Source organism: Haplochromis burtoni, unplaced genomic scaffold (genome assembly GCF_018398535.1).
Source record: "Haplochromis burtoni strain Fernald_Lab_line unplaced genomic scaffold, NCSU_Asbu1 Contig_374, whole genome shotgun sequence".
Classification (NCBI taxonomy): Eukaryota; Metazoa; Chordata; class Actinopteri; order Cichliformes; family Cichlidae; genus Haplochromis; species Haplochromis burtoni.
Genome location: NW_024582735.1, coordinates 508505 through 535090, shown reverse-complemented (window position 1 = coordinate 535090; position 26586 = coordinate 508505). Strand labels below are relative to the sequence as shown.

The following is a 26586-nucleotide window of genomic DNA, read 5'->3' as shown; positions in this document are numbered from 1 at the left end:
CACACACACACACACACACACACACACACACACACACACACACACACACACACAGGTCACCAAAACAGTTTCTAAAAAGATGACATTTTTGTCCAAAAATTCAACTTTTTTTTCTAAAAATGACAACAGACCAATATGAATTATTCCATCAGTTTAATTTCTATCTCAAACATTCTGTTCATCAACCTAGTCCATCTCCCCTATTTTCATTTTATGTTTTGGGCAAATGATTATTGCTGAGGTATGAAATATCATAATTTTATGATGTTTATAAAAATGAAGACTCTCGTGTTCCTTAGTCGAGTTTACTGAAGACCACCTGACATGTTCTCTCTGTCAGTTCAGACAGTCGCTGTTATGGAAAGTAAACGCTGATCTCCTCTCCTCTGACTGCAGCTGTCGTTATTCATGTTGTACCCAAACATCAGCAGGCATAAAGCACCAGTAACTCCACTTTGCTCTGGACGGAGATGTTGAATGATCAGTTCCGCAGGGTTTTCCTGTCCAGCGCTGTTTGTCGTAAAGTTACTGGTTTTTGCGACAGTTCCGGTTGTTATGTTTGCCGATCTTTTTTTTTTTTTTTTTGCCGATTTGCTTTACGACATTTTTGACAAACCAGAAGTGTCAGCCTATGGCAAAGTTGTTTCTGGAGAGAATTGTTTTAATTATTTATTCGCTTTTTTTCTAGTTGAAGTCAAACGGAGATCTTGATGTCTCACTTCTAAGGATACGAGAGAAGCTTACAATGCGAGAAGCGTCCGCACATTTTGTGCAGCTTTTGTCCACAGTGCTAGCTAACGAGCTCATTTAGCCTGAATCCTGTTTGTGAGCTTTCGTTCCTGGAGAAAGTACGAGCGAAATTCCATGTGAGACATCCTCGCGTGTTCACCCCGAGCCCTCTGGGTGCTGTCCTTAGCAGACTCACAGCCGGGTTTTGATCGTAAAATGTGGCTACAGCAACGACTGAAGGGGCTACCAGGCTTGTTATCAAGCAGCTGGGCGAGAAGACTCCTTATAGGACTGTTGCTCTTCCTCATTTTCTATTGGTACCTGGGAGCCGAGCGAAGATGGAGGTTATTCGGTGGCTCGGCCATGCCCGGAGGGGCGGCCGGCCAGTGTCTCTTGACTGAGATCTACAGGTGGAGGTCTCTGGTAGACCGAGGAGAAGGCATATACAGCACACCTCAGGAACGGCTAGACACGCCTTTTGTAACTGGAAACGGCCATATTCTGATTGATATTGAGTCTAACAAACTTTGGGTAGCCTCATCCTCACAGCCTGGCTCGGCTCCGGTACACCAGACTGAGTACTCTCCCAGAGTCACCGTCAGCCTGGATGGGGCGCTGGCCGAGGCTGAGGCTAACATGCTGTGGTTCCGGAAGGGATCGGTCCTGTCAGTCCGCTGCGCCTCACCAGCCACCCTGCAGTCAACCCGAGACTGTGTCACTATTAGAGAGGAGTTTATTGCTCATAGAAGCAGACCTAACGTATTTCTGCAGCGAATCCATATCAACAATCCCTCCGATAGGGCGCTTAACCTGGACTTATCGTCTGGAAATCCCTCTTTCGGTAGCAAGTTCTCCACCAGTGTGGAGAAACTGGAGGACAGAGAGGTAGTCCTCTCCTCTGGCAGGGTGCCGGTGGAAAAAAATAGGATGGTTCTGGTCGTGGTGGTCACCAAAAAGCTAAGCAGCAGGATCCATGTTTTGGCTAAGTCAGAGCACGTAGACAACATTGTGAGTGTGGTGTGGACCTCAGAGTCCATCGAGTCCTCAATGCTGGAGGAGACCTTCAGCGCCCTCAAAGACGGAGCGAAAAAGGAGCTGGAAGAGTTGCTGAGGACCAGTGAGGATGACCTGGTCAAACACCACCAGGAAGCCTGGAGGGAGCTCTTCATTTCAGGTGAGGAGTAGCAGTAGCTGGCTGCACCAAAAGGGATCACAGATGGTGTCACTGTACAGCCATAATGCAAGCGTGAGAGTAAGCAAACCTCCTTTAAAGCTAAATAAAAACAGTGCAGTGATTTGCAAGTCGTCCAAAGGTGAAGCTTTTTTTTAAGTTAGTAACTATTGTGCCTGCCTATAAAAGACCCAGTTTAGTGTCTGTAGTTTTTTATTGGCAGTCACAAAAACACAACATTTGTTCCCATTTCTTTAGTTGAATCTACAAAAATACCAAAAATAACACAGAAGTAGCAAGACTAACAAATGAACTGAATCAGCAGCTACCACTGGAATAGGATGTGAGTGACCCTGTCTTTAATTTATTAAAGCTTCCTGTCAGCCAATAGTGTCTCTCTGTGTACAGTTAAATGTATTTTCAATAGCTACTTTCACCTGCTGTGTTATTCAGAAGGGGCCCAGGGAGTCATGTGAAGCTATAACTCTGCTTTTTGTTTCCATTCAGGTATTGAAATGAGGAAGATCATCGACTCCCACACGCCATCGAGCCGCACTGTGAACACCACCCTCTACTACATCTTGTCCTCCTCCGCGGCTCCGCTTCTGGACCAAAGGCTAAATGGCGAGGAGCGCGCCAGTCTCGAATCCAGTCTCAACTACGCTGACCACTGCTTCAGCGGCCACGCTACCATGCATGCAGAAAACCTGTGGCCTGAGAGAGTAAGCAGCACTGCTCAGATCCTGCAGCTGGTCACGCTGTGGACTCTGACTTTGCACAAAAGAGGCTGCAAGGTGTTGGTAGCTGCTGGGGCCCATGGAGTCATGCAGGGCATGGTGCTCAGCTTTGGTGGCCTTCAGTTCACAGAGAACCATCTTCAGTTCCAGACCGACCCAGACGTGCTGCACAACAGCTACGCATTGAGAGGCATTCACTACAACCAGGACCTCATCAACTTGGCGGTGCTGTTGGATGTGGACGGAAAGCCTTTTCTCCACGTGTCGGTAAAGCCGCAGGAAAAGCCGGTGAAGCTGTATGCCTGTGAGGCCGGCTGCCTCAACGAGCCCGTGGAGTTAACCTCAGAGATCAAAGGCCACACCTTCCCCGTCATGGTGACGCAGCCCATCACGCCGCTGCTCTACATCTCCACAGACTTGCGGCATCTGCAGGACCTCCGCCACACTCTGCACCTCAAGGCCATCCTCGCTCACGAGGAACACATGGCCAACAGGTACCCAGGCCTGCCCTTCCTCTTCTGGTTCAGCGTGGCCTCGCTCATAACTCTCTTCCACCTTTTCCTGTTCAAGCTCATATACAACGAGTACTGTGGACCCGGAGCTAAGCCTCTCTTCAGGAGCAAGGTATAAACAGCAGAGATGAAGCAGAACTGAACCCTGATGTTCTCTGCTCGAGTGTGTGTGTGTGTGTGTGTGTGTGTGTGTGTGTCGCTGGCTCAGTGCTCTCTCTGTGGGATGGGTTCTCAGTTTTGACTTTAACCTTTTCTGTCAATGAACTGTTTTCTAAACTCACATGGATCGTTTTGGCATAATGACATTACACACCTCTCCTTTCCAGCTCTTTCTACAGTTTTTGTTTCATGTTGAATGACTTGATAAAGATTTTCACTGCACATGTTTACTCTAAGAGGCTGAAGGCAGTCAGATCTCAGTTAAAAGCAGAGTAGCAACAAAGAGTAGCGTCCTTACAGAGTTGCAGTAAATCATTTAGTCTGCAGTCCTCTTAGCACATCTGTTTGCACTTCATGTTCGTTGTGGAATGTAAAACATTGTTGATTACAATGGTGAAATTTTGAGCACAAGGGGCTACTGTTTCATTATTTTTCTCCTGCTAGCTTACCCATCAATCCAAGCTGGTGTCTTAATCGCCTACAATAATGAGTTTTATGGTTGCTGTCAGGTTAAACAGTAACAAAAAGTCGGGAAATGAAAAAGAATAGGAAAAATGAATAAATGTACAAACAGATATCTGTGCTGTGATTTTGCTGATCCAACCTGGATTTAGTAAAATTGGTTTAATGTTTGAAATTGAAACCATGTGATCTCAGTTTTCTCAATTCTTTCTCAACTTTTCAATGTCAAAAATTCGGAGCTCCTTTTCCAAATAATCCCTTCTTTTAAAAATAGGCTTAACATGCCATGTTTATTACCCACATTCCTGTAGTGATGAACGATCTCTGAATGAAATGAAAATGATGGTTTCATTGTTCTATGACACTGAACAGTCCTCTTGGAGAGTTGTCCATTAGACAGGACATCATGTGTTTTAAATGTGGAGCAGCAATAATCAAACAGCCTCCCACATGAATTCACATTTAAAAGGCACCTTGACTGAATGTGTGCACAGCCTGTTATACTAACATTAAGACCTGATATAATAATAACAAGCCGCCATTGTTATTTAAGTTGCATTGCAGTCTGGGTAATTCAACAGATGGTTCAAACTGAGCTGGAAGACATATCTGACATTAAAGCAAGGCGAGAATGTCAGTGCAGCCACTGCTGCCCTGCTGAGAGGAAGAGTGGTCATAGAGTGGTTATACACCAGCTGATTGAACTTGGCTAAACCTCTGCAGTTATTGCTGCCTCTGTGATCAGGGTCGTGATGAGTACCAGTTTGCTTTCAGGAACAGGAACTGCGGCCGTGATTGGTTTACCACCCAGCAGGAAAGCATTTCTTATTTTTCATGTTTCTCAGACTATTCAAGGGTGTTTGGACTCTATCTGCCATTTGTCTGCTCTTTTAGGTGATTCGTACCAAGAACACCACAGTAAGTGTTGTGGGTATTGTCTTCTTCCACAATCCTTTCTAATAAGAAAGAGACCAGTGTCACTTCCCCTGATTCCTTTCAGCTTGAAATCAAAGCCAAAAGTAGCACACTGTGCCATGTTTTATACTTTGTGTAACCTGTTAAGTGGCAGTTGACAAAGACTGCTCTGAAGTGCCATCAGTTTACATCATTTACCCAGAGTGCATTGCTCATGTAAAGTAATTATTGGGTATATGTGTCAAACATTGAGGATTTTTAAACCAGTGACAGGTACTCCACAGGTTAGTGCTTTCATTTTGAAAAGCAGTTTTATGCTCCCAGTATAATGTTTGACTGAAACAAGTTCATCGGTTCATTTTGGACTAAACCATCGGCCCAGAAACGCTCTGTTCATTAACAATACACAACAAATAACAGGCAGTCACAGAAAACACGAGCCAGCGTTAGCACCGCTCCGATAATGAAAGGAAATGTTAAACTGTGAAATCTGCAAATCGGTATCATATCGATCTGGAATATGTAGATTCTCTCATTTTATTTATTGGTTTGTAGACAAACCTAAGTGGAGACAAATGAAAGGCTAACGTGTTAGCTCTGCAGTCAGGTGTTATCGGTATTTCAGGAGAGCTTTCTTTGCTGTCTGATGGTGTTTGCTCATTTCTTTCTTCCTCGTTTCTTCACGTTTTCAGCACAACAAACAAACACACATCAATTTGGAAGCATAAAATACCAAAATTGGACATTTGGACTTTTGGACATTTGCAAGAGAGGCAGGTTAAACGTTTCTCAGATCAGCATGAACCGTGTGCTTTCTTTGCCAGGTCTCTTTCTGCTGTTCCTTTTCCCCCTGCGTTTTAATGATGTTTTATATCAAATCACTTAATTAAATGATGAGAAATATGTGGATTTGTCTCTGACTCTTTTTTTCCCTGCTGCTCTGTGATATGTTCCTATGCTTTGGTCGGGGTCCTGTCACTCTCAGCATGTCTGTTTTTCTCCTGGGTGGAGTTGTTGGGTTGGGGTAGCCAGCTGTTTTAACCTTTCCCTCTGACTTCACCAGGTGACCAGCAAACATGAGGATAACTGCCATGACTCCTTGGACACTGAGTGAATGCTGCAGCAGTGTGATGCACACACATTTGGTTCTGCTTGAGCTTTGGGGGGGGGATATTAACATGGATGTGCTGACCTGTAAGTCACAGCCGTCATCTGCTGCAGAGCGCTCCTGTAAAACAAACTGGTTAAAATGGAATTTAGTTTATTTTTTGAAATGGGACTGTTCAACCAGGTAACCCAGAAAATAGAGCTCATAAACCCAAAGCATGATCCAGTGATCCGCTGGCTTTTGAGTTGTGGCTGTTTGACCAAACCTCTGGTACCAGCTTCTTAAAAGTAAATGATAAGATTTAAGCTACAGCTGAGTCAGTTTACCTGAGTTTACATGATTCCTGCATTTTTCAAATAATTCTGGCACTTTAGGTTTTGTTTGTCAGTAATGAGACAGAAGACATTCTATTGAAAAGGTGTCGAACAGACATTTTTAAGTTCAAATGGAGATGATGGTAGACATTTTATTCATCAGAAAAGCTGTTAGGTATCATGTGCAATGTACATGTTTCTAATAATTTAATAATAACACTTTCATTATAATAATTTCTAAGGGAAGCATGCAGAATATGGAAAGTACTGGTCCCAACACACAATCCTGCAGAACTCGTGCATGAGGAAAAATCATCATTCAGATAAATGATGTATCAGACAGATGAGATTAGACCAGCACAACTATTTTAATGCCAACAGTTTATTCTAGTGTCTGCACAGAGCTCAGTGTCAGAGGCCATGACAACATCATTAGTAACTTGTAGCTCTGCTGTTTTCTATCTTTACTGAAGCACTTCAAAAACAATTTGCAACTATTTATAACAACTTTAATAAAATAAATAAATCGAAGGTTAGAATTGATTTCAGAATTTGCAAAAATACTTGTATCAAATAAAGGGTTTTAAAAACAATGCAAACTCAGTTTATGTGTGTGCACATTTCTACTACTTTTAACAAGTTGCAAAAAATGTTTTGTATTTTTCAACTGAGGTTCTTACGTGAGTGTACGTTCATGAACACGTTGTAGCCGAGAGGATGTGAAGCTTTTAGTTTCTGTTGTGTGTGCCTTATAATGAAGAAAGAAGCTAGGGTGATTTCTGATCGTGTAAATTTAAAGCAAATGATTTTTTGTCTTACACTGGGGAGAATAAATCACGAATTATTGTGAGAAAATATTGAAATGTGTTCATTTTTTCTCTCTTCTTTCATCTGGGACCCATCGGACCCAGTGTCGGCTGAATGAAACAGAACTAATAGGTGAACAAACTGCACATAATTTACTGAACAACGATTTGGCAGCGTTGTTAACCCAGGATTATCTACATGTCTAATTTGGCAAAGGTTTTACACTTCCCAATGCAACCCTCCTGATTTACCTGGGCTCGGGACCAACATTAGGAATAAACTGGTTTGGCTGGTTTCCAAGCAGCCTATATCAGCTTCAGGGTCACCTGATCCAACCCCATCTCTAAGTTTTATCGAGAAAAAAAAAAGTGTGAAACTTAATCTGGAGCCTATTCCAACTGTCCCTGGGCAAGAGACACGTCAGGAGCCCATAACAGGTCTAACACCAAAAGATCTGGAAGACCACAAAAGAAAGTTCTGTGGATGCTAGAATATATTCCTTTGTGTCCAGTTACAAGGAATTGTCTGTCCCAGTGAGCACAGTGGCCTCCAGTTCTCTTCCTGCCTGGCAAATCTGAGCAATCAGGGTAGAGAGGCTGTAGTTAGTGAGGTGACCAAGAACCCGATGGTCACTTCAACAGAGCTTCAGTGCTGCTTTGTGGAGTGAGGAGCATCTTCCAAGACATCCATTTCTGAAGCACTGCAACAATCAGCCCTGTATGGTAGAGCTGCCAAACGAAGCCACTCCTCAGTAAATGATGCATGACATGAGAAATAAAATTCTTTAGTTTGATGAAACAAAGGTTCACCTGTTTGGCTTGAATACCAATCATGATGTCTGGATGAACCAGGCACAGCTCATCACCTGGTCAGTACCATCCCCACAGTGATGCGGTGGCAGCATCATGTTGTGGGGATGGCTTTGGGGAGAGACTGGAAACTGAGAGACTAGTAATGGTCAAAGGAAAGATGAACGTGTACAGTGCATGCTTATTAATAACCTGCTCCAGAGCAATCTGGACCTCCAACTGGTGCAAAGGTTCATCTCCCAACAGGACAATGACAGTAGGGACACAGAAAGGGACTGAATCAGGACCACTCGTTGAATGTCCTTCAGTGTCCCAGGAAGGGCGGAAACTTGAATCCAATCTGTAAACCTTTATAAACAATATTAATGACATAATTTTATAACTAAATCATGAATTGTTTTGATGCAGCCCACCACAGCTGTATTTTAATTTTTGACACATCCTTGGTTTGCCTGAGGTCACATGCAGACGATCAGAGGACAGAGGACACAAGAAGCACATTGTAAAGAAACAATGAATGCAAGTGGTGAACTGAAATGTGACTGAATCAACGGACACCATCAACTTTACAGGTGCTCCTGCTGTCAGCCTCAACCTGAGTCTGTGTGTTTGTAAATTCAAATTCTTGCAAAAGTAATCATCATGTTTCTGCAGACTGATTGTTCCTGTTTTTGTTTTTGATCCAACAAACAAACAAGCTGCTCATCTGATGAAGGCATCCTGTGACCAGTTGATATTGTCTGTGCATCCACCACCAATGAAATCTTTAGTCTGGCAGAGTGGAAGCAGACAAACACTATTCCATAAACATGGAAAAGTGTAGGTCTTCCAACTGATTTAGACGAATGTTGTCATATAACAATGAAGCATGTCACCTTCATAAGGCAGCTTTTAAGTAATTAAAAGGCTGACACATATGCAGTACATTCTAGAATCATCTAAGGCAGTGGTCCCCAACCTTCTCTGAGCCATGAGTCGTAAGCTCATGTTCAAAGATGACAGTATGCATAATTGGCCTCCTCTTTCACTCCTCTATCAAACCATGTCTTTTCTGTCCAGAATGTGAACATCAGCATCCTCGAAGAGTGACCTTTATCCTAGGGTGCAGATGTGCGGCTGAGTCGTGTGCTGTCAATATGGCTCTTCTATGTTGTGCCATGTGTTTATGGTTTAGGTTCTCCAATGTAATGGACTGAGCACTCCTCACTGCTCTGCACAGCATACACAATGTTGTTTAGTTTCTGTTTTGTCCTGGAGATGAACCTCCACAGACCAGTTTTAGTAGTAGTTCTGTGTATCAATACCAAGAAAACATTACGACGGCTTCAGTGCAATAAAAGCACAACAAAAAAAGTCTAAGTACCATCGCTGAAGAGCCTCTTGAGGGTTTCTTATTTCTGTTTTTTGCAGAAAGTGTATTGGATTGTTGTTGTTTCTGCACACTTCCAGGCAATTTCCAGGCCTCCTAGAATTTTGGAGAGTATCAGAAAGCACCAGTCTGTGTTTAACAAATGTTCAGGCAAATAGCCCCATTTTAAATGAGTGAAGCCACTGCTGTGGTAGCTGCTCGAATATTTGGGCCATCTAAATAAGAATACCTGGCTATCCTGAACTTGCTTCATAGTTCACCTTTCTGAAAACCTTTAAATGTTATTGTGTATGAAGCAATGACATGCTCTGACAGAGTATACTCTTACATATTCCCAGCTGCATCTTGGCTCTGAGCTGGGCTGTTCTGCATCTTTACCTCCGTTTCAGTCAAAGATTACTAAACAAACAAAACCATACCTTCCATAGAGTGCAGAGTCTGGACAAAGCTTAGTTACTTTGTTAACTGTCTAATGTCTAACTTTAACACAATTAATCAGAGCCCTGTATTTAAGCTGGATAAATGAATAGTTATCTTCCTTGTGATTTTTTTTTTAATTTTCCCATAGCTCAAATACTGTGCAAACCAGACACAGAACCACGCAGAGTTTGATGAGACAGTCCTAAAGCCGGATCACAGGCATTCAGGAATAACTGACTCCATGCAGGACGCAGAGGCTTGAATAAAGTGTATTTTACTGAAACAGTAGGCACACGTTTGAAATCTTCACAGTCACCCTCCAGAACAAATGAAATGCTAAACTTAAGGTACAATAAACACTATAAAAAACTAAATGTATTCGTAATCAAACTTTTTTCTACACTGCCTAGCTAACACAGCAGCCCTCCCAACCACAGGGCACAGTGAAGTTTTCAGTGTAAATGTTGGAGCTGACGGCCATTAGGTCGGGAGACAGTTACAAAATATCCATCAATAAAAATTGTCTTGGGACCTGAATTCAGCCGAGAACTATTTAACATGGGGAATCCTGAGCACGTCCTGTTAGTGCAGTAATAGCTGAGCTGCCATTGAGAGCTGTGTATGTATTGGATGAGATGAACTATGAGTCTTTGAGCATGCTGATCTGAGCAAAGATCTTGAGTGCAGGCCCCAGTTTGATGTTCATGGTTCCCATTAGGTGGTCCTCCTTCAGCAGCAGCAGGGCCTGCCCGTCGATCTCCTGAGAGCGGAACTCCTCGGCAATTTCCAGGCAGCCTGCAGCAACAGAGCGACAACGGTGAGTTCACAGCTCACATGCAGTCCTTACAGAGAACAGTAAAACAATCTATTGGAAATCTCTTTGCAAGAAAAGGGAAGCACAAAGAGAGCGGAATCAGAACAGGACACTGCTGAAGTCAGGCATCAAAGAAATCACTATGATCGACTGTTGTTGTGTAATAATCAGATAGTGACAACCCTAATCTGCATAGAGGGTTGGGATTTCCATGCTGTTAACACCTGTTTGGTGTTCAGCTTCACTTCTTACAATTTCACTGCTGCCTTTGTTGTGTGGCCAAAGTCGACCGGTCTGATGTCCGTCAGGATCATGTTCGTGACCAGCCTCGAGTTCACGAGTAAAAATCCTGACTACTAAATGTTCTGCAGTCAGCTGTTAGTCAAGTGGCTTTATTGTCATTCCAACCACGTGTAGTGGTGCAGTACACAGTGAGACGAGACAGCATTCCTCCAAGACCATGGTGCTACATGGTCTACAACAAAGACACAACAGAATGATACAGACACAACATTGCAATAGAAATGCACAAAAGACTGAGTGTTGTGCAAAAAGTCACTTGGTGTAAGAAGGTGTGTGTCAGCGTGTCGGTCCAGTCACTGAGTGTTCTGGAGTGTGAGGGAAGAAACTGTTTGGCAGTCTGGCAGTGAGGGCCGAATGCCGCGGTATCTCTTGCCAGAAGGCAGCAGGATGAGTGTGTGTGAGGGGTGTGTGAGGGGTGTGTGGGGTCGTCCACGATGCTGGTGGCGTTGCAGATGCAGTGGGTGCGATAAGTGTCTGTGATGGAGGGAACAGAGGCTCCAATGATCTTTTCAATGATCTAGTTAGTGGTACTTGGAAATAACAGCAACCCAGACATGGAGTGGTAGGCCACATAAAATCACAGTCAGCTCCAAACTTCAGGTGGTCTTCAGATTAGATCAAGAAAAGGGTGGAGAGGAGCTCATGGAGCAGTTTTCCACAGCTGAGCAACTGCATCCAAGCCTTGCATCACTAAGCTCAAAAGGGGTGGAGGAAAAAATTGATACAGCATAGCATCACCAAATTTTTCGCAGGCATATTGTATTAATACGGGGAACCCAAATATTGATATTTTATTATTATTTTTTAAAGACAGCAAATATCCCCTGACAGGAGGTAACCTTTCAGCAAATAGTCATAGCCTCACTTTGACAGATTGGTTGCAATCTCAGAGAGATTGTCAAAGCTTTGCTGTCTAATTTATGAAGGCACAAAGTATCAGAAGTACAGACATTATTGAAATAGGCTGAAGTGCAAATACCTGAATTAAAAAAAATACTGCAGTAAAAGTTGAAGTATTAAATCAATTTTACTCGAGCATAAGTAAACAAGTGAAATGTACTGAAAGTAAGGAAGTAAAGAGTAGCTCCATGAAGGACAATTCTACCAACGGTAACTACACCTAGTTTTACATTAGACTACAACGGGAGAATACAAATCTACTTTCTAATTCTAATGAATGCACTAAGCTTAAACGAGTGATGCAGGACACAGGCAGTGAAAGACAGTTTCCAAACATCATTCCAAACTGTTGCCTATATTGTAGAGGGCGACTTTGCCTCCACATCTAAACAGAAAAACGTTTACAGTCGGGGTTTAAGGTGGGATTCAGTAACTCTACATCAGTTGTGATTATTAGTGAACAGGTCAGCTGACCTGCTGCTCTTTGTGGATTTACACAACTGAATTCAACTAAATGTAAGCAGATGTTTCCTGAGCCATCTTGGCTGACTTATCGTACTCTAACAGTACACTGTCTTTATACAGTTGGTAGAAATTCAGTGAATGAATCTAAGCGACAGCAGCTCCAGTCCACATTAATCTTTGCTACATTTAATGTAACCCAACACTGACTGTGAGCAAGCTAACCTGTTTAACCTGCACAAAACTACCATGCAACATCAGCATTTGAATAACACAAAGTTACTATACTTAGCTCGTTTTGCAGGGAGTTTCACAATGTGAAAATATACAACTTATCAAAACACATTATATACAGATCTACTATGGGAATAAAAATGAGGACATTACATGTAACCTTTAAATCTGCAGCTCTTACCTTTAACTATAACCTGTTCATCTGTCTTCCTCCATCTCTGACTAAAGTTACACTCTTTTCTCTCCCTGGGAATCCAGCAGCTGGACCTTTAGTTAGCAACACACTGTCACAGACTGCACACACACACAGTTTGTGTGTTTGCTGATGTTTGTTCAGCTGACAGAAATGTTGCATTTGAAATGACCTGCTACTTAAAACACTTCAAATGCACATTTACATTACCAGCCTTTATGGATCACAGAAAATGATCCATGTGACAGCTTTACTAGAAATGTGTTAAAATCTATAAGAAACATAGAAAACATGTCAATAAAATGAAACACTGTTGTAAAAAAAGACACGATCATTCATTGTTAACGTGGTGATTCAGCACACAGAATGGTATCATTTTAAATCCAGTTGATCATTTTAACATTGAGTGCACTCTTACTGCTGATTCCTAAGCTGATGGTTAAACATTAGAGCTCTGCAACTTTAATCTTTAAATGGATCCAGTTTAAAGCTTACTGGAAAGCTTTAAACTAATGAACAGGTAATCGTAACATGTGTCCTGTGTTCTTGTGACAGTTTGTGATTCATTCAGTGTTTTTTAGCAAAGCACAGTTTAACAAGCTGCACATATAAAACACATTCAACCAGCAGTAACTCTATAATACGCTTAAAACAAACTGTAAATGTGGCACTTCCAGCCGATTTTAAACTGAAACCTGCTTCTGACGGTTTCAGCTTTTATTCTCTCAGCTGCACACTCAGTGCTGGATTTGAGAGCAAACATTAAATATAAAAATAGAATTCAAACATAATGTATGTATGACTTTGATATACAGTGAAGGTTCTGCCAACATGTTGGGCGTGGTATCGCAGAATGAAGTTGTGTCTAAACATCGACATTATTTATTACAGACGTTCATTAGGGAAACAAAGACACCTCCATTAAAAAACAATAAACCCTCCTACTGTGTGTGTACAGAGGTCGGGCAGATTTTCCAGGACAGGTGATGCTACTTTCTGGAGAACTGATTGTTGATCTGGATTTTAACCTGCTTCAGAGCTAGATAGGTTCACAGCACAAGTTACCATGACGACTTACCCTGTTAAGGAGTAAACCACCTTAGTAGTACAGAAAACCCTGGGTTAACCCTTAAGTTACTTGGAAAGCCAAACTTGTGTTTTGCAGTTAAATGCAGCCTTTTGTCTTCCATGGATATTCTCAGCCATCATTACTGTTTCACTCCCCTTCACACAGACACACAGGTGGTCCTGAATACTCAGTGTCATTACATCAGTGGCTTGATGACCTGAAAACAGCCACTCTCAGGAAGCAGTTATTGTTGGTGGGGACTGTTCTACCACACTGGGCTGGCTGTCACTTCCAGTTAGTAGCACAGGTCATCTACTAACTGGAAGGTTGGTAGTTCGATCACCACCCTCTTCAGCTTGCCTAATTAGATTAGATACTAATTCCAAGTTGCTCTCTGATGCTTCAGTTAGAGGATGGTGATCGAACTACCAACCTTCCAATTAGAAGTTGACCTGTGCTACTAACTGGAAGTGACAGCCAGCCCAGTGTGGTAGATGTGGGACAACAGGTCATCTACTAACTGGAAGGTTGGTGGCGTCTGAATTGGCGAAGGCGGTCGCACTTTTCTCCTCCTCTCCCTTATCTTCCCTGCTTAGCCTCTTGTGTCCTTGTCTAGTCTCGTGTTTTTTGTATTACTTTTCCCTGGAACACTCTCTCACAGTCTGTTCTCTAAAACCTAAAGAGGAATTATGGATTTGATCAACTGGTCCCTGAATGCAATTGACACCCTTTTCTCAACAAGAAGTCTGGGCTCGGGTGAGCCTGAGTGTCCTGGAGGTACTTTCCCTGCCGGATACACGATGGACGGGTGGCAGAACTGGAGGGTTGTGTGCCTGGCGGGACTGTCGATCGAAGACGCTGAAGATATCTACCTATTTGGAACCATGATAACAGGGTTCTTGTTGATCGGAGCTGGCTTGGCCCTGGCTTGGCCCTGGCTTATTGAAGATAAAGAAAGCGGAATCGGCTGTTCAAAACCCCACAAGGCTGCCCGCTGGGATTGAATCGATGGGATGAGTGGTGAGTTCTCAAAATGGGCTCATTGAACGCAACACGGATAAGATCTTGGAGCACACTGAGAATAAGACCTCTGAGCGAAAATTTGATTACACCTTGGAGAAGCTCACTGCAGTCGTGAGTTCTCAGAATCGGCTCTTTGAGCACAAGAATGGACTGATTCTTATATAGCGCTTTTCTACTCTCCCGGAGTACTTAAAGCATATACAACACGCCACATTCACCCAGTCACACCCATTCTCACAAGCACTACCTCTATACTGAGTGCTTTCTAACTACACTCACACACATTCATACTCCGATGGATGCATCGGAAAGCAACTTGGGGTTAGTATCTTGCCCAAGGACACTTGGATGCAGACTGGAGGAGCTTGGGATCGAACCTCCAACCTTCCGATCAGTAAGTGACCTGCTCTACCTCCTGAGCTACAGTCACCCAGAATGACAACATCACGGAGCGTAAGTTTGATAACATCATGGAGAAGCTCACGGCTCTCCAACGGGAGATTGAGAGACCAGTGTCGGACTGTTAGAACAGCTTTGAAATTCACATGAGTTGTTCGCACTAAAGTAAAAACCACCATCACTTCATGCAGCTACCACTTCGGCACCAGCTGTGATCTCAAGGCTGGAGCTGAACAAAAACACCCTGATAACAGACGGTGCTTAGACTGTTCCTCCCCTATGCAAGGCCACCTGGCTGGCTGGCTGGAAGACTGTTTACTTAGCCTGGCAGGGCGAAGGACACCGTCTCAGCTGAACTCTGGACACACACACACATACACTGATACACACTCATCCCCCCTCCCTTTCCAAACGCCTTCGATGCTTGTCCCCTCCCGGGGAAGATGGCGGTCGACTGGACCAGCGCAGACATGCTGCAGGACCGGATGCGCTGTTTACACCGGCTCTCTATTACCCTTTGCCCGCCCCTGTTGCTTGTCTCGTGTTTCTATAGTGTCATGTGCTTTTTGTATGCACTGAGGTGTTTTTTTTTTTCTGTTCTCAAACTGATCTCCCTGTTGGAGCTCAGTCTGGGGGGAGTTCTTTTTTCTCCTCGTATTTCCTCATATTGTGTATTTACCATTGTTATACCTCTCTGACCTGTCTTCCCCATGTGATGTTTGTGTAATGTATGTATGGTCAGAAGGGTAAGATGGCGCTGGCACGGCTGGCAGCCTTAACCCAATTTCCCTTGGGATGAATAAAGTCTGATCAATCAATCAATCAATCAATCAATCAATCAATGATGAGGCTTCAGCAAACCACAGGATCAGCTGAGTCAGGATCAATTTAATCTGCGTCAGATCTTTGCTGGATTTTTTAAATTTGGTCAGCTGCTGTAGACAGCTTGTTCTGTCCTCCATTTGTCCAGATATCTCGAGTTTTTAAAGAACATACCCAACACAGCATCCTAAAGGCTCTTTGGTAATACCTTGGTGGTGTAAAAATATTATTTTATGCCTGACAAACCGTATCATCTTTGGCATTTTTATATATTTCACTGGAAAAACAAACTTGCTGGCAGCTGCCAGTGCAACCCCTTAGCTCCTTGTAGATACACATCTGGTATCAGTTTTAAAATCCGAGGTGACTTTGTTGTTGAGTTACTGCATTCAGAAGGTTACAGAAACTTGACCACTAACCTTGAGGTCAAGGTCACTGAGATTTGAACTCGTCAAAGATGGTAAAATGGCCTGCATTTGTATAGCGCTTTTCTAGTCCCTAAAGACCCCAAAGCGCTTCACACTACATTCAGTCATCCACCCATTCACACACTCCTCACTAGATTCTCTATTGAGAAAGATGGACGTTCCACCTGCAGACACAAAAACATATCAGTGCACTCATGCTTATTAAATACTGTTGGATGAAATCATTCATAAGCATGTACATGAATGAAACTTTCTTAATAGTATGACCTATAATCACTCTTGTCCTAGTGGGAAATAAAAGGCCTTGTGTCTCTCTTAAATCTTACAGCGATCAGCTGGTGGGTAATGGAGGCAGAACTGACGTCATCCTAGAACTATTTAGGAATAATTCTATAATTAGCAAAAACAAAAGCTTTTTAAGAAGACTGTGGTTAAAAACATGACTTAAAAGCCTGTTATACATAGTCTTTTAATAAAGATAAACAGCATATTAATGCTGAGGCTTCTTCCAACGGTCTTGTTAGGAAACGGTTTAACAAACATGTCGTTGGTTTGAATTATAGAATTACAGAAATCTGCTTAGAGCAACAGAAGAAGGAAGTAATCTAAATAAATAAAAGCACTTATTAAAGTTGCTGTGAGAGTAAGATTTTATTTGTGTTGGCAAAAAATAAATAAAACAAAACAAAAATATTTTCTCCTATTCAGCCTATCCCAGCTTCCATGTGGCAAAACACAGGGTGCCGCCTACACAGGTCATGTTGCAGGTTAACACAGAGAGACAGACATTAGTTTGCACTTACATTCATACCTATGGGCAATTTAGAATCATCACTTTAACCTAATCCCACCAACTACATGTCTCTGGATTGTGGGAGGAAGAACGAGTACCAGAGTACCTGCAGGGAACCCCACGCAGACAAGGGGAGAACATGTAAACTCCCCACAGAAAGGCCCCAGATAGCTGATTCGAACCCAGGACCTTCATGGTTTCTCTGTGTCGCTCACATTGCTTATACTAATTAACAATTTATATGGTAAGAAACCAAACAAAAAACAGTGAAAATTTCAGGCTTTTTATCTTTAGTGTTTTTTGAGTAGTTTTTTATGGTTGGGAAAAATATCAAGCCTCTGAGGAGGTGTTAAAGTGACTGAATCAAACCCAGAATTTTAACTGGTATTTTTGCATTGTGTTATACACCAGGAGCGTTGTGCGACCATAGTGAAATATAACATGACGTGTGTTGAAGGTTCTCAGTCATCCAGGTCATCGTAGTCAAGGAGCTTGCAAAGAAAAGCGTCTGGACTTCTTTAAGTTGCTTGAAGACGTTTCACCTCTCATCCGAGAAGCTTCTTCAGTTCTAAGGTCAAATGGTGGAGAGTCCCAGATTAACCATGCTGTGATGTTGTAACAAAGGCACTGATTTACATGCAGTTTGTTGTACTTTTGGAGGAGCATGAAACTGAACATGGTGATACAGGCTACCACTGAGCAGTCAGGTGGCTCAGCCCAGGCAAAGTGCTCAAAGAGCACAAATTTCAGCATTTTCCCCTCAGTCACTGAACCTTACTTCACTTGCTCAGCCCAAACAGACTTTGTACAAAGTTAAGGCCTTGAACTGTTGCACACACATGCACAGTGTGCTCATGTTTGGTTTTTGAAATGCTGATAAAATTTTAGCATTTTTACTGTGCCTACATCACATTAAATTACCTCACTGTAATTTGATGTGATGTAGGGATCAAATTACAGTGTGTGCACGTGCGCGCACACACACACACACACACACACACACACACACACACACACACACACACACACACACACACAATTCTCCAAAACAGTAATGCACAATCCTCATCTTGTTAATGTGACATTACTCATTCAGACCAATGAATGTAGAAAACACCTGGAGCCATCTCTACTGCCCCCTGGTGTCTAGCTGCAGCACAGGCCATAAAGCAGATGGGACTGTGGTAAAACTAAACAAAAACACATTTTCTCAGACAAGTTTTACCCAAAGATGGTTTCAGCTGTTGGTCGTTCTCATTACGTGTTTGAGGGCTACCCTCTCCCATAAGTTTGATTCTAACTTCTAACTTGATGCTGTTACACCGAGGTCCAAAAGTCATCGCGCTGCCCAGTCATCAACATTACTGTTACATTACAGGCTGAACTGTTCTCCTTTTCCTCTGCAGAGCTGTTAAATAAATATCTGTAAACAGCTGCATGTTTCTGTCTCCACATATTTTAGGGATAAACTTCACATTTGACAGTTTGTGATGATTATTTTGTCTATAGAGTAACAGATGCTGACCTAGGATTCCTCACCCTGCCCAGTGACAACAGATAAATATTCTTATATGTCCACTCTTAATGGTAACTACCCACATTACATTGGACTAAACTTCAAAAAGTCAAAGAGATTAAACATCCATGTAACTGGAGTCATTATATAAGAGCATAAACAGTGTTTAGGAAAGCTGCTGATCTCAGACCTGCACAGTTTCTGCTTTAAACACTGAATATATTCAACTGCATAAAGAGAACATGAGATTTTCTTTGACAGCATTAAATAAAACCTGATGAAAGTCAAAGGTCTTCACTTATTCACTTTAATAAGGAATTCTTTCACATTGTGTTTTGCTAATAGAGTCTTATTTGCCATAAAGTCATTCAAAGCTATTCATTCCAGAGTAACCAGAGGGGATAATACACAGTCCAAAACTTTAAGACCACTTGAAAAATGGCAAAAATCATATTTTGCTTCAACATGGAACACAAAACCTTTTTTGAGCATTAAATTTATTGAAAACAACGCTTAAACTGAAACAGGCTGTTCTAGCAGGCTGATCCCTGCAATAAGCTTCCTGATGTTTCTGAAATGATGTCTCTCAGTGAGTCAACAGAACATCTGGCACAGGACAGCTGTGGTGACAGAAAGGAAACAAGCTTCTCCAAACCTCTGAACACCCAGCTTGGTCTCGCTCACTATCTGTTCATAATAATGTGGACTCTGTTATTACATGAAAAGGACAAATTAAACTTCTATCAAACCTTCTGCTGCATTTTTAGATCTAACATTTTATTTAATGTTTCCATGTCAGCAGAGTGATCTGTGAGTGGATCTAAGACTGTTTAAATCTGCAGTTCTATATCATCCTCAGTCTTATGTTAAAATCTCAAAGAATGACTTTTAATGTCCAGATAATTCTAAAAGCAACTCTGCTGACGTCACCTCTGTTTAAAATAAGACAACACAAACTAAGGAGTAATAAATCCTTCAAAAATGTGTGTAGCACTGCTAACTAGCCAGTAACACACTGCATACGCTAACAGCTAATCTAGCAAACAAATCACCACCAGGAGCTACAGAGTGATGTCAGATGTTGTGTACAACTATAAGATAAGATAAGATAGAACTTTATTAATCCCTCGGGTGGGTTCCTCTGGGAAATTCGATTTCCAAAAAAGCACAGCACCGACAGAAGTTACAGAGTTACAGAATATTATATATATATATATACCCCAACACACACCACAACACAACATCCCACACAACACCACACACACACATCACACACACACACACATCACACACACACACACACACACACATATATATAAATACAGAGACAATATAAATAAAATATACAAGGGGATAAATAGAATAAATAGGAATAAAAAATAAAAATACAAGTGAATTGCACATTTCAAGTATTGAGTCTATTGCACTGTTGACTATTTACAAAAAGTATTGCACAAGGTATTGTACAGTGAGGTGAAGAGGCACTACAGCTTAGTTGTTCCCCCCTCCTTTGTCCTCCTGTTTCTCCCTCCCTCTCCCCTCCAGAGAGGAGTTAAACAGTCTGATGGCGTGTGGGACAAAGGAGTTTTTAAGTCTGTTAGTTCTTGTCTTGGGGAGAAGCAACCTGTCACTGAACAGACTCTTCTGGTTGTTAATGGCCGTGTGCAGAGGATGCCAGGCATTGTCATAATGTCCAGCAGTTTCTTTAATGTCCTTTTCTCTGCCACTGTCACCAGAGTGTCCAGCTTCATGCCGACCACAGAGCTAGCCCTCCTGATCAGTTTCTCCAGCCTGGATGAGTCCCTCTTTGCTGTGCTGCTCCCCCAGCACACCACAGCATAGAAAAGTACTCCAGCAACCACCGACTGGTAAAACATCCTCAGGAGCTTCCTGCAGATGTTAAAAGACCTCAGCCTCCTGAGGAAGTACAGTCGGCTTTGGGCTTTTTTATACAGGTGCTCTGTGTTGCATGACCAGTCCAGTTTATTGTCCACCCACAGCCCGAGGTACTTGTACTTGTTGACCACCTCCACCTCCTCCCCCTCTATCTGAACCGGCAGTGGACCTGCTCTGGACCTCCCGAAGTCCACAACCAGTTCCTTAGTCTTTGAGGTGTTGAGTTGCAGGTGGTTTGTGTGACTCCATGCGACAAAGTTCCTCACCAGACTTCTGTACTCCTCTTCCTGATCATCCCAGATACACCCCATGATGGCCGTGTCATCTGCAAACTTCTGAATGTGGCATAATTCAGAGTTGTAGCAGAAGTCAGAGGTGTACAGGGTGAAGAGAAGAGGGGACAGCACAGTTCCCTGTGGTGCTCCTGTGCTGCTGACCACAGTGTCAGACGTGATGTCCTTCAGCCTGACGTACTGTGGTCTGTCGGTGAGGTAGTCGGAGATCCAAGCCACCAGGCAGGGGTCCACCTCCATCCTGTTCAGTTTTTCCTGAAGCATACAGGGCCGGATGGTATTAAAGGCACTGGAAAAGTCAAGAAACAGGATCCTGACCGTGCCTTTTCCCCCATCCAGGTGTGAGTGGGCTCTGTGTAGGAGGTACAGGATGGCATCCTCCACTCCGACACCCGCCTTGTATGCAAACTGTAGTGGGTCCTGGGCATGTTGTACCTGTGGTCGGAGGAGGTTGAGGAAGAGCCGCTCTAGAGTCTTCATAAGATGTGACGTCAGTGCCACCGGTCGGAAGTCATTCAGCTCATTGGGCCGGTTCCTTTTGGGGACCGGGACGATGCAGGATGTCTTCCATAGGGCGGGCACTCTCCCCAGTCGCAGACTGAGGTTGAAGACTCGTTGTAGCGGCTCCCCAAGTTCAGCAGCACACGCCTTTAGCATCCTAGGACACACCTTGTCTGGGCCTGCTGCCTTTCTGGGGCGAAGCTTCCTCAGTTGTCTCCTGACCTGATCCACTGTGACACTGGGAGATGTTTGGGAGGAGGGGAGGGGGGGAGATGTCTTGCTGCTGAGAGAGGGATTGGAGGAGGGGGGTGTCATGGTGTCAGGAAGGGGGGGAAGCGAGGGAGGTAGGAGAGTGGGGAGAGGACTCTGTAGTGAAGGTGAGGGTGAGGGTGGGGGGGTTGTGGGCTGGTCAAACCTGTTGAAGAAGTTGTTGAGTTCGTTTGCCTTCTCCACAGTCCCCCCCACTGTGCTTTTCTTGGTGTTGTGGCCTGTGATGGTTTTCACACCATTCCAGACCTCCCTCATATTGTTCCTCTCCAACTTCTGCTCCACCTTCCTCCTGTAGGTGTCCTTTGCTTCCCTCAGGCAGCGTTTCACCTCCCGCTGTGCTGCTTTCATCTCCTCCTTCACTTTGCTCCTGAAAGCCTTCTTCTTCATGTTGAGGACAGCTTTGACTTCCTGTGTTACCCACGGTTTGTTATTAGGATAACACCGTACCGTCTTAGCAGGGGCGACTGTGTCCACACAAAAGTTGAGGTAGTCTGTAAGACAGTGTGTCGCCCCCTCTATGTCCTCACCATGTGGGCTCAGGAGCACATCCCAGTCTGTGGTGTCATAGCAGTCTCTCAGAGCATCCTCCTTTTCTGGGGTCCATCTCCGGATGGAGCGCGTTGTGACAGGCTGCCTTTGGACGAGGTGATGTGTGATAGTCGTGATGTTACCTATTAATATGTAAAAAAAAAAACAAAAAAAAAAACATAAACACAATATAAAAAAAAATATATACAAAAATAAAAAAATAAAAAATTAAAAATAAAAATAAAAAAAAATAAAAAAAATAAAATAAAGAGTAAATAAAATAAAAAAAAAAAAAAAACAAAAATAATAAAGATAAACATAAACAAAATTGAATGATACAATTAGAAAAAAAAAAAAATATATAACATAAAAAAACGATTTAAGCTTATAAAATAATAAAAATAAAAAAAATTAATACAAATAAACAAGCTGTCAGTAACGGTAAACCCATCAGCAGATACCCTCAAACTGGAGCAGCTGGGCTACCTTAAAAGAGCAGAGGGGCATGTTCGTGGTCACGTCCAGTCGGTGTGGGCGGGAGTTCGACGCAGTGACTGCACCTCAAGTCAGTACTGCGCAGACACTGGCTCCAAAAGTGCAACGTAACAGCTCCCACAGACGGGAAAGTCTGGTTTCACATTTGCACAATGGGAGGACGTGGAGCCACACGCTCCAGCTTTCTACAGTGAGTTTGTAAAACCATCAGCACAGATCGTCAGAACCAGAGTAGCCACGTTATGTGAACAGACTGTCACTGGACCATCCTTTATGAAATAGGGGGAGACGCCATCCCATAATTCATGACGACAGACTATCAGACCATTCGTGAAAACAACTGCCATAATAAACAAAGTGGAGCAGATCATGTAGCTTTGCATTTAATGCCATAACCTCCTGATAGGGATGCACCGATACCGATACTGGTATCGGGTATCGGGGCCGATACTGTAAAATGTGTGTGTACTCATACTCGTAAAAGTTAACCGATACCATGAACCGATACTAACTTATTTCATTAATCAGAGGGTGGCTTGTCATTTTTGTTGTAGTTTTTTAGATTGGCCACTAGGGGGACATCGCTAAACAGGCACAGGGTTAGACGAGTCAGACTGGCAGCTCCAGATAAAAAAGAGAAACTGGAGGCTGGGTGCAACGATATTCGTATCGATATTGAACCGTTCAATACAGTGCTTTCGGTTCGGTACGCATATGTATCGAACAATACAAAATTTGTAATTTATTTTATCAACTTTCCTTCTGACGATGCTGTCTGTGTTGAGCGCTCAGTGAATCTGCGTTCGACTACTCCGCCTAGGCTGCACTGTCGAGCGCAGATCCACTGAGCGCTCAACACAGACAGCATGTCAGAAGGAAGAGCGCAGGGCAAGCTAGCGAGACAGAAGTTAAGCTCTCCTTGCAACATGGCAAATTGAACCTCCCCACCCTCATTCAGATCTGGCGTTTGGAATTATTTTGGTTTTCATGTGACGTATGACCCTGAAGGTAAGCGAGTCATGGACTAAAGTAAAACAGTATGTTGGATGTGCCACGCAATGCTCAATTACATGGGTGGGAACTAGTGTGTTAGCGCAGTTAGCTCGTTAACGTGTTGGCCGTCAGCCCCATGCACGGGGCGATCGGCGGTAGCTCGTTAACGGAGATTTGCCGTGTTGTGGCGTTAAGTCATTTCAACGAGATTAACGCTGACAGCACTAGTGGGAACACAACGAATATGACTGCACATTTACGCCGACATCATCCTAGTGCAAAGACAAGTGGAAGCAGACAAAAACAACAAGCATGCATGCTACAAACTTTACCCGAGTCATTTAGACAGCCGTTAGCACATGATTCTCCTTATGGGACCTGATATGTTTAATATGCTGCTGAGAATATAGCCCAGAAGAAGCGTATAGTATAGCTTTTATTTTGGAAAGAGACATTTCTCTGTAATAAACTCTCTTTTCCAAAGATGAGTGATTCCTCAATCAGATACAGGGCTCGCAATATCGCTAGCCCGACGTCCCGGGGCTAGCGATTTTTTCAGTCGGGCTACCAAAATCTATCTCTGCCCTGCCCGTCGGGCTATTGTAGGAAGGAAAAATATATGTCAATGCTTTTGCATTCTTTCGAAATGTAGCTGGGTAATTATGTCATTGGCATCGGTGAGCCACTGTCAATATGTGACATATTGAAGTCGCGTTTGAATTTGCGCTTGTTTTTTTGCTTTCACTTTGCAATCGCGCGAACTGTGTATAGAGAGCGACAGCACTGATCTGTGAGTGATGATAATTTGCGCACCAATTCCTCTGACATCGTCTTATCTAATCGTTAGCTTACTATGCAAACATGACAAGTGAAATCTCCCGCAGCAAGCTTAAACATGTGAGAGGTTGATCGCGCAGAGAATCGCTGAGCTTATGTGAGTGCGTGTGTAAAAGCAGCAGGATATATATTTTAGTTCTGCTGAGCCAAATAAGACAGGTCAGGGTGAAGAAGTGACAGCCAAAGAAAAGCTTACCACAAAACGGAGAAGTTATGACAAATCAGACTATAAGGCAAAAAGAAAGTGCAGCTTTATGGTTTCATGGACAAAAGAATTTCTGTGGCTGCAATATGACGAGCTAAATAACCAGGGCTGCACATAAGTGGTCCGCAGGTGCGCATTCGCTGTCAAAATAAAAAACACGCACAAGGGTTAGGGTTAAATTTAAAAACTGTACTTTTGAGTTAAAATATATATTTATAATTTTAATAAATGACAAATTAAAAAGGCATGAACATTTTTTTTGTATCGAAAAAATATCGAACCGTGACACCAAAGTATCGCCGAACCGTGAATTTTGTGTATCGTTGCACCCCTATGGAGGCTGCTGTAGCTAGGCTAAACAAAATGTCAGCAGTGTGGACCGGAACAGCCAACTTTAACTCAGGTTTTGGAAAAGCGATGAAAAATGTCAAGAGAAAATCCACGGGCAGTTAAAATAACAGAGGCTCTGACTCATTTTATCGCTCTGGATGACCAGGCAGATGGGGAGTTCGTTCGTCAATGCCAAATACTTTCGTTATTTTGTTTGTTTGTTTACAATATGGACACTCTGCAACAATTTAAAAGTTTATTTTATTCTCAAACCTAATTTGTATTTATTTTATTCCAAACAGAAGTGTTTATTTATTATTCCGAAAGCTCGAGACAGTGCCAATAGTTCAGTGATATTTTGTTAAATTACAATGTGGAGACTCTGCAATAATTTAACAGAAGTGCTTATTTTTCACTTGAAATTTTTTTGTGGTCATTTTTATTAAGATATTATTTATTATCGGCAGAGAATAAAATAAAACCTGTCTTCCAATTCATTGCATGTGTGTGTGTGTGTGTGTGTGTGTGTGTGTTGTGTGTGTGTGTGTGTGTGTGTGTGGTAGAAGTATCGGTTTTTGTACTCTGTATCGGCAAGTACTAGGGCTGCTCAATTAATCGAATTTTAATCACGATTACGATCTGGGCTTTCAACGATCATTAAAAATGACTGAGCCGATTATTAGCCCCTCCCTCATTTATCCGCGACACCTTATAAACCGGTCCGTGGCGCAAAAAAGGTTGGAGACCGCTGATTAAGAGGACCCGAGGGAAGCTCGGAAAGCTAAGCAGAAGTTATTTGGAGAGGAGAGTGACTGCCGTTGGTTGAAAAGAGAGGTAAAAAAAAAAACTTCAGTGGTGTTGCACACTATTTTATATTATTTTTTAAAGCATTCATGATTGTTAACCCTTTAAAGCCGGTCAGAGCAGCACGCTCCGTTTTGTGTAACTATTTTTAAATCCCTGTAGAACCTGAACCGTGTAAGCTAGCGCAATAATTTGTTTTGCATATGAAACCGGAGGAGTTGTACTTACATCTTATGCCATCAGCTTGTCCTCGGTCACGGTTTCCTTCCACATAAAGCTTTGCAAAAATTGCATAAAAAGCGCTTGCAGGAACAAAAACATAATATTCCAGAAACACGCTTTGCCGATCCGATCAGCTGTTCGTAACACTTCCCACAGTGAAACAGACGTCAGCGCGAACTATCGCATGTCCGCCATTTCCTGCCCGAAACCGGAAGTGACGTCATTTTCGCGGAAAATGTAGTTTTTTACTTGTAGGCCTTAAAAGCCTATACTGGTCATGTTTGACTTTTCTGAATAGTTTCTGGGATGCTTAGAACATTCACTGAAATAGTTTATTTTGATGCACCTGCTGTTTTCTTTGCAAATTTGCATCATAGGATTGTTTTTTCGTTTTTCCTGCAGTATATAAAAATTGGTATCTCCAAAATAAAACTATGAAGACACTCAAAATAAATTTCCTGTTGTTGTAAACTATTTTTTGCAACTTTTTTGTATTTAAAGTTTTGAGGGATAAACCTCTTAAATTTCTCCAAGTAGAAATATATGTAAAAAAACAAAAACGATTTTCAATTTTTTTGTAGTTTATTGCACTTTTTTGCAATTAATGTAGTTACTATGGACTTAATGCATACATATTATTAAAATATGGGCTATAACAGTTTATGTATAGCAACTTGAAATGCTCCCACAAATGGCACTACAACATGTAAAAAAAAAATAAGCTCTGGCGGACTTGGTTCTATA

At 42.6% G+C, this 26586-nt stretch overlaps 2 protein-coding genes across 3 annotated transcripts in view; one reads left to right on the top strand and one right to left on the bottom strand.

The window, feature by feature from the left end:
- kiaa2013 (KIAA2013 ortholog) overlaps positions 1-9047 on the top strand; it is a 22684-nt gene extending 13637 nt beyond the window's left edge. The window contains exons 2-4 of one of the 2 annotated variants that reach the window (XM_042229021.1): positions 1058-1903; positions 2408-3261; positions 5749-9047. In XM_042229021.1, the coding sequence (XP_042084955.1) occupies positions 1093-1903; positions 2408-3261; positions 5749-5799 (1716 nt within the window). In that variant the 5' untranslated portion in view covers positions 1058-1092 and the 3' untranslated portion in view covers positions 5800-9047. Of the gene's footprint in view, positions 1-573; positions 1904-2407; positions 3262-5748 lie in introns of those variants that run through there. The other variant, XM_005943458.2, reaches the window with a different exon arrangement.
- A 723-nt stretch (positions 9048-9770) lies between these two features.
- Positions 9771-26586, bottom strand: part of phc2a (polyhomeotic homolog 2a (Drosophila)) — a 36696-nt gene continuing 19880 nt past the window's right edge. Inside the window, exon 7 of the mRNA XM_042229022.1 lies at positions 9771-10307. Within this exon, the coding sequence (XP_042084956.1) occupies positions 10153-10307 (155 nt within the window). The 3' untranslated portion in view covers positions 9771-10152. The remainder of the gene's footprint in view (positions 10308-26586) is intronic.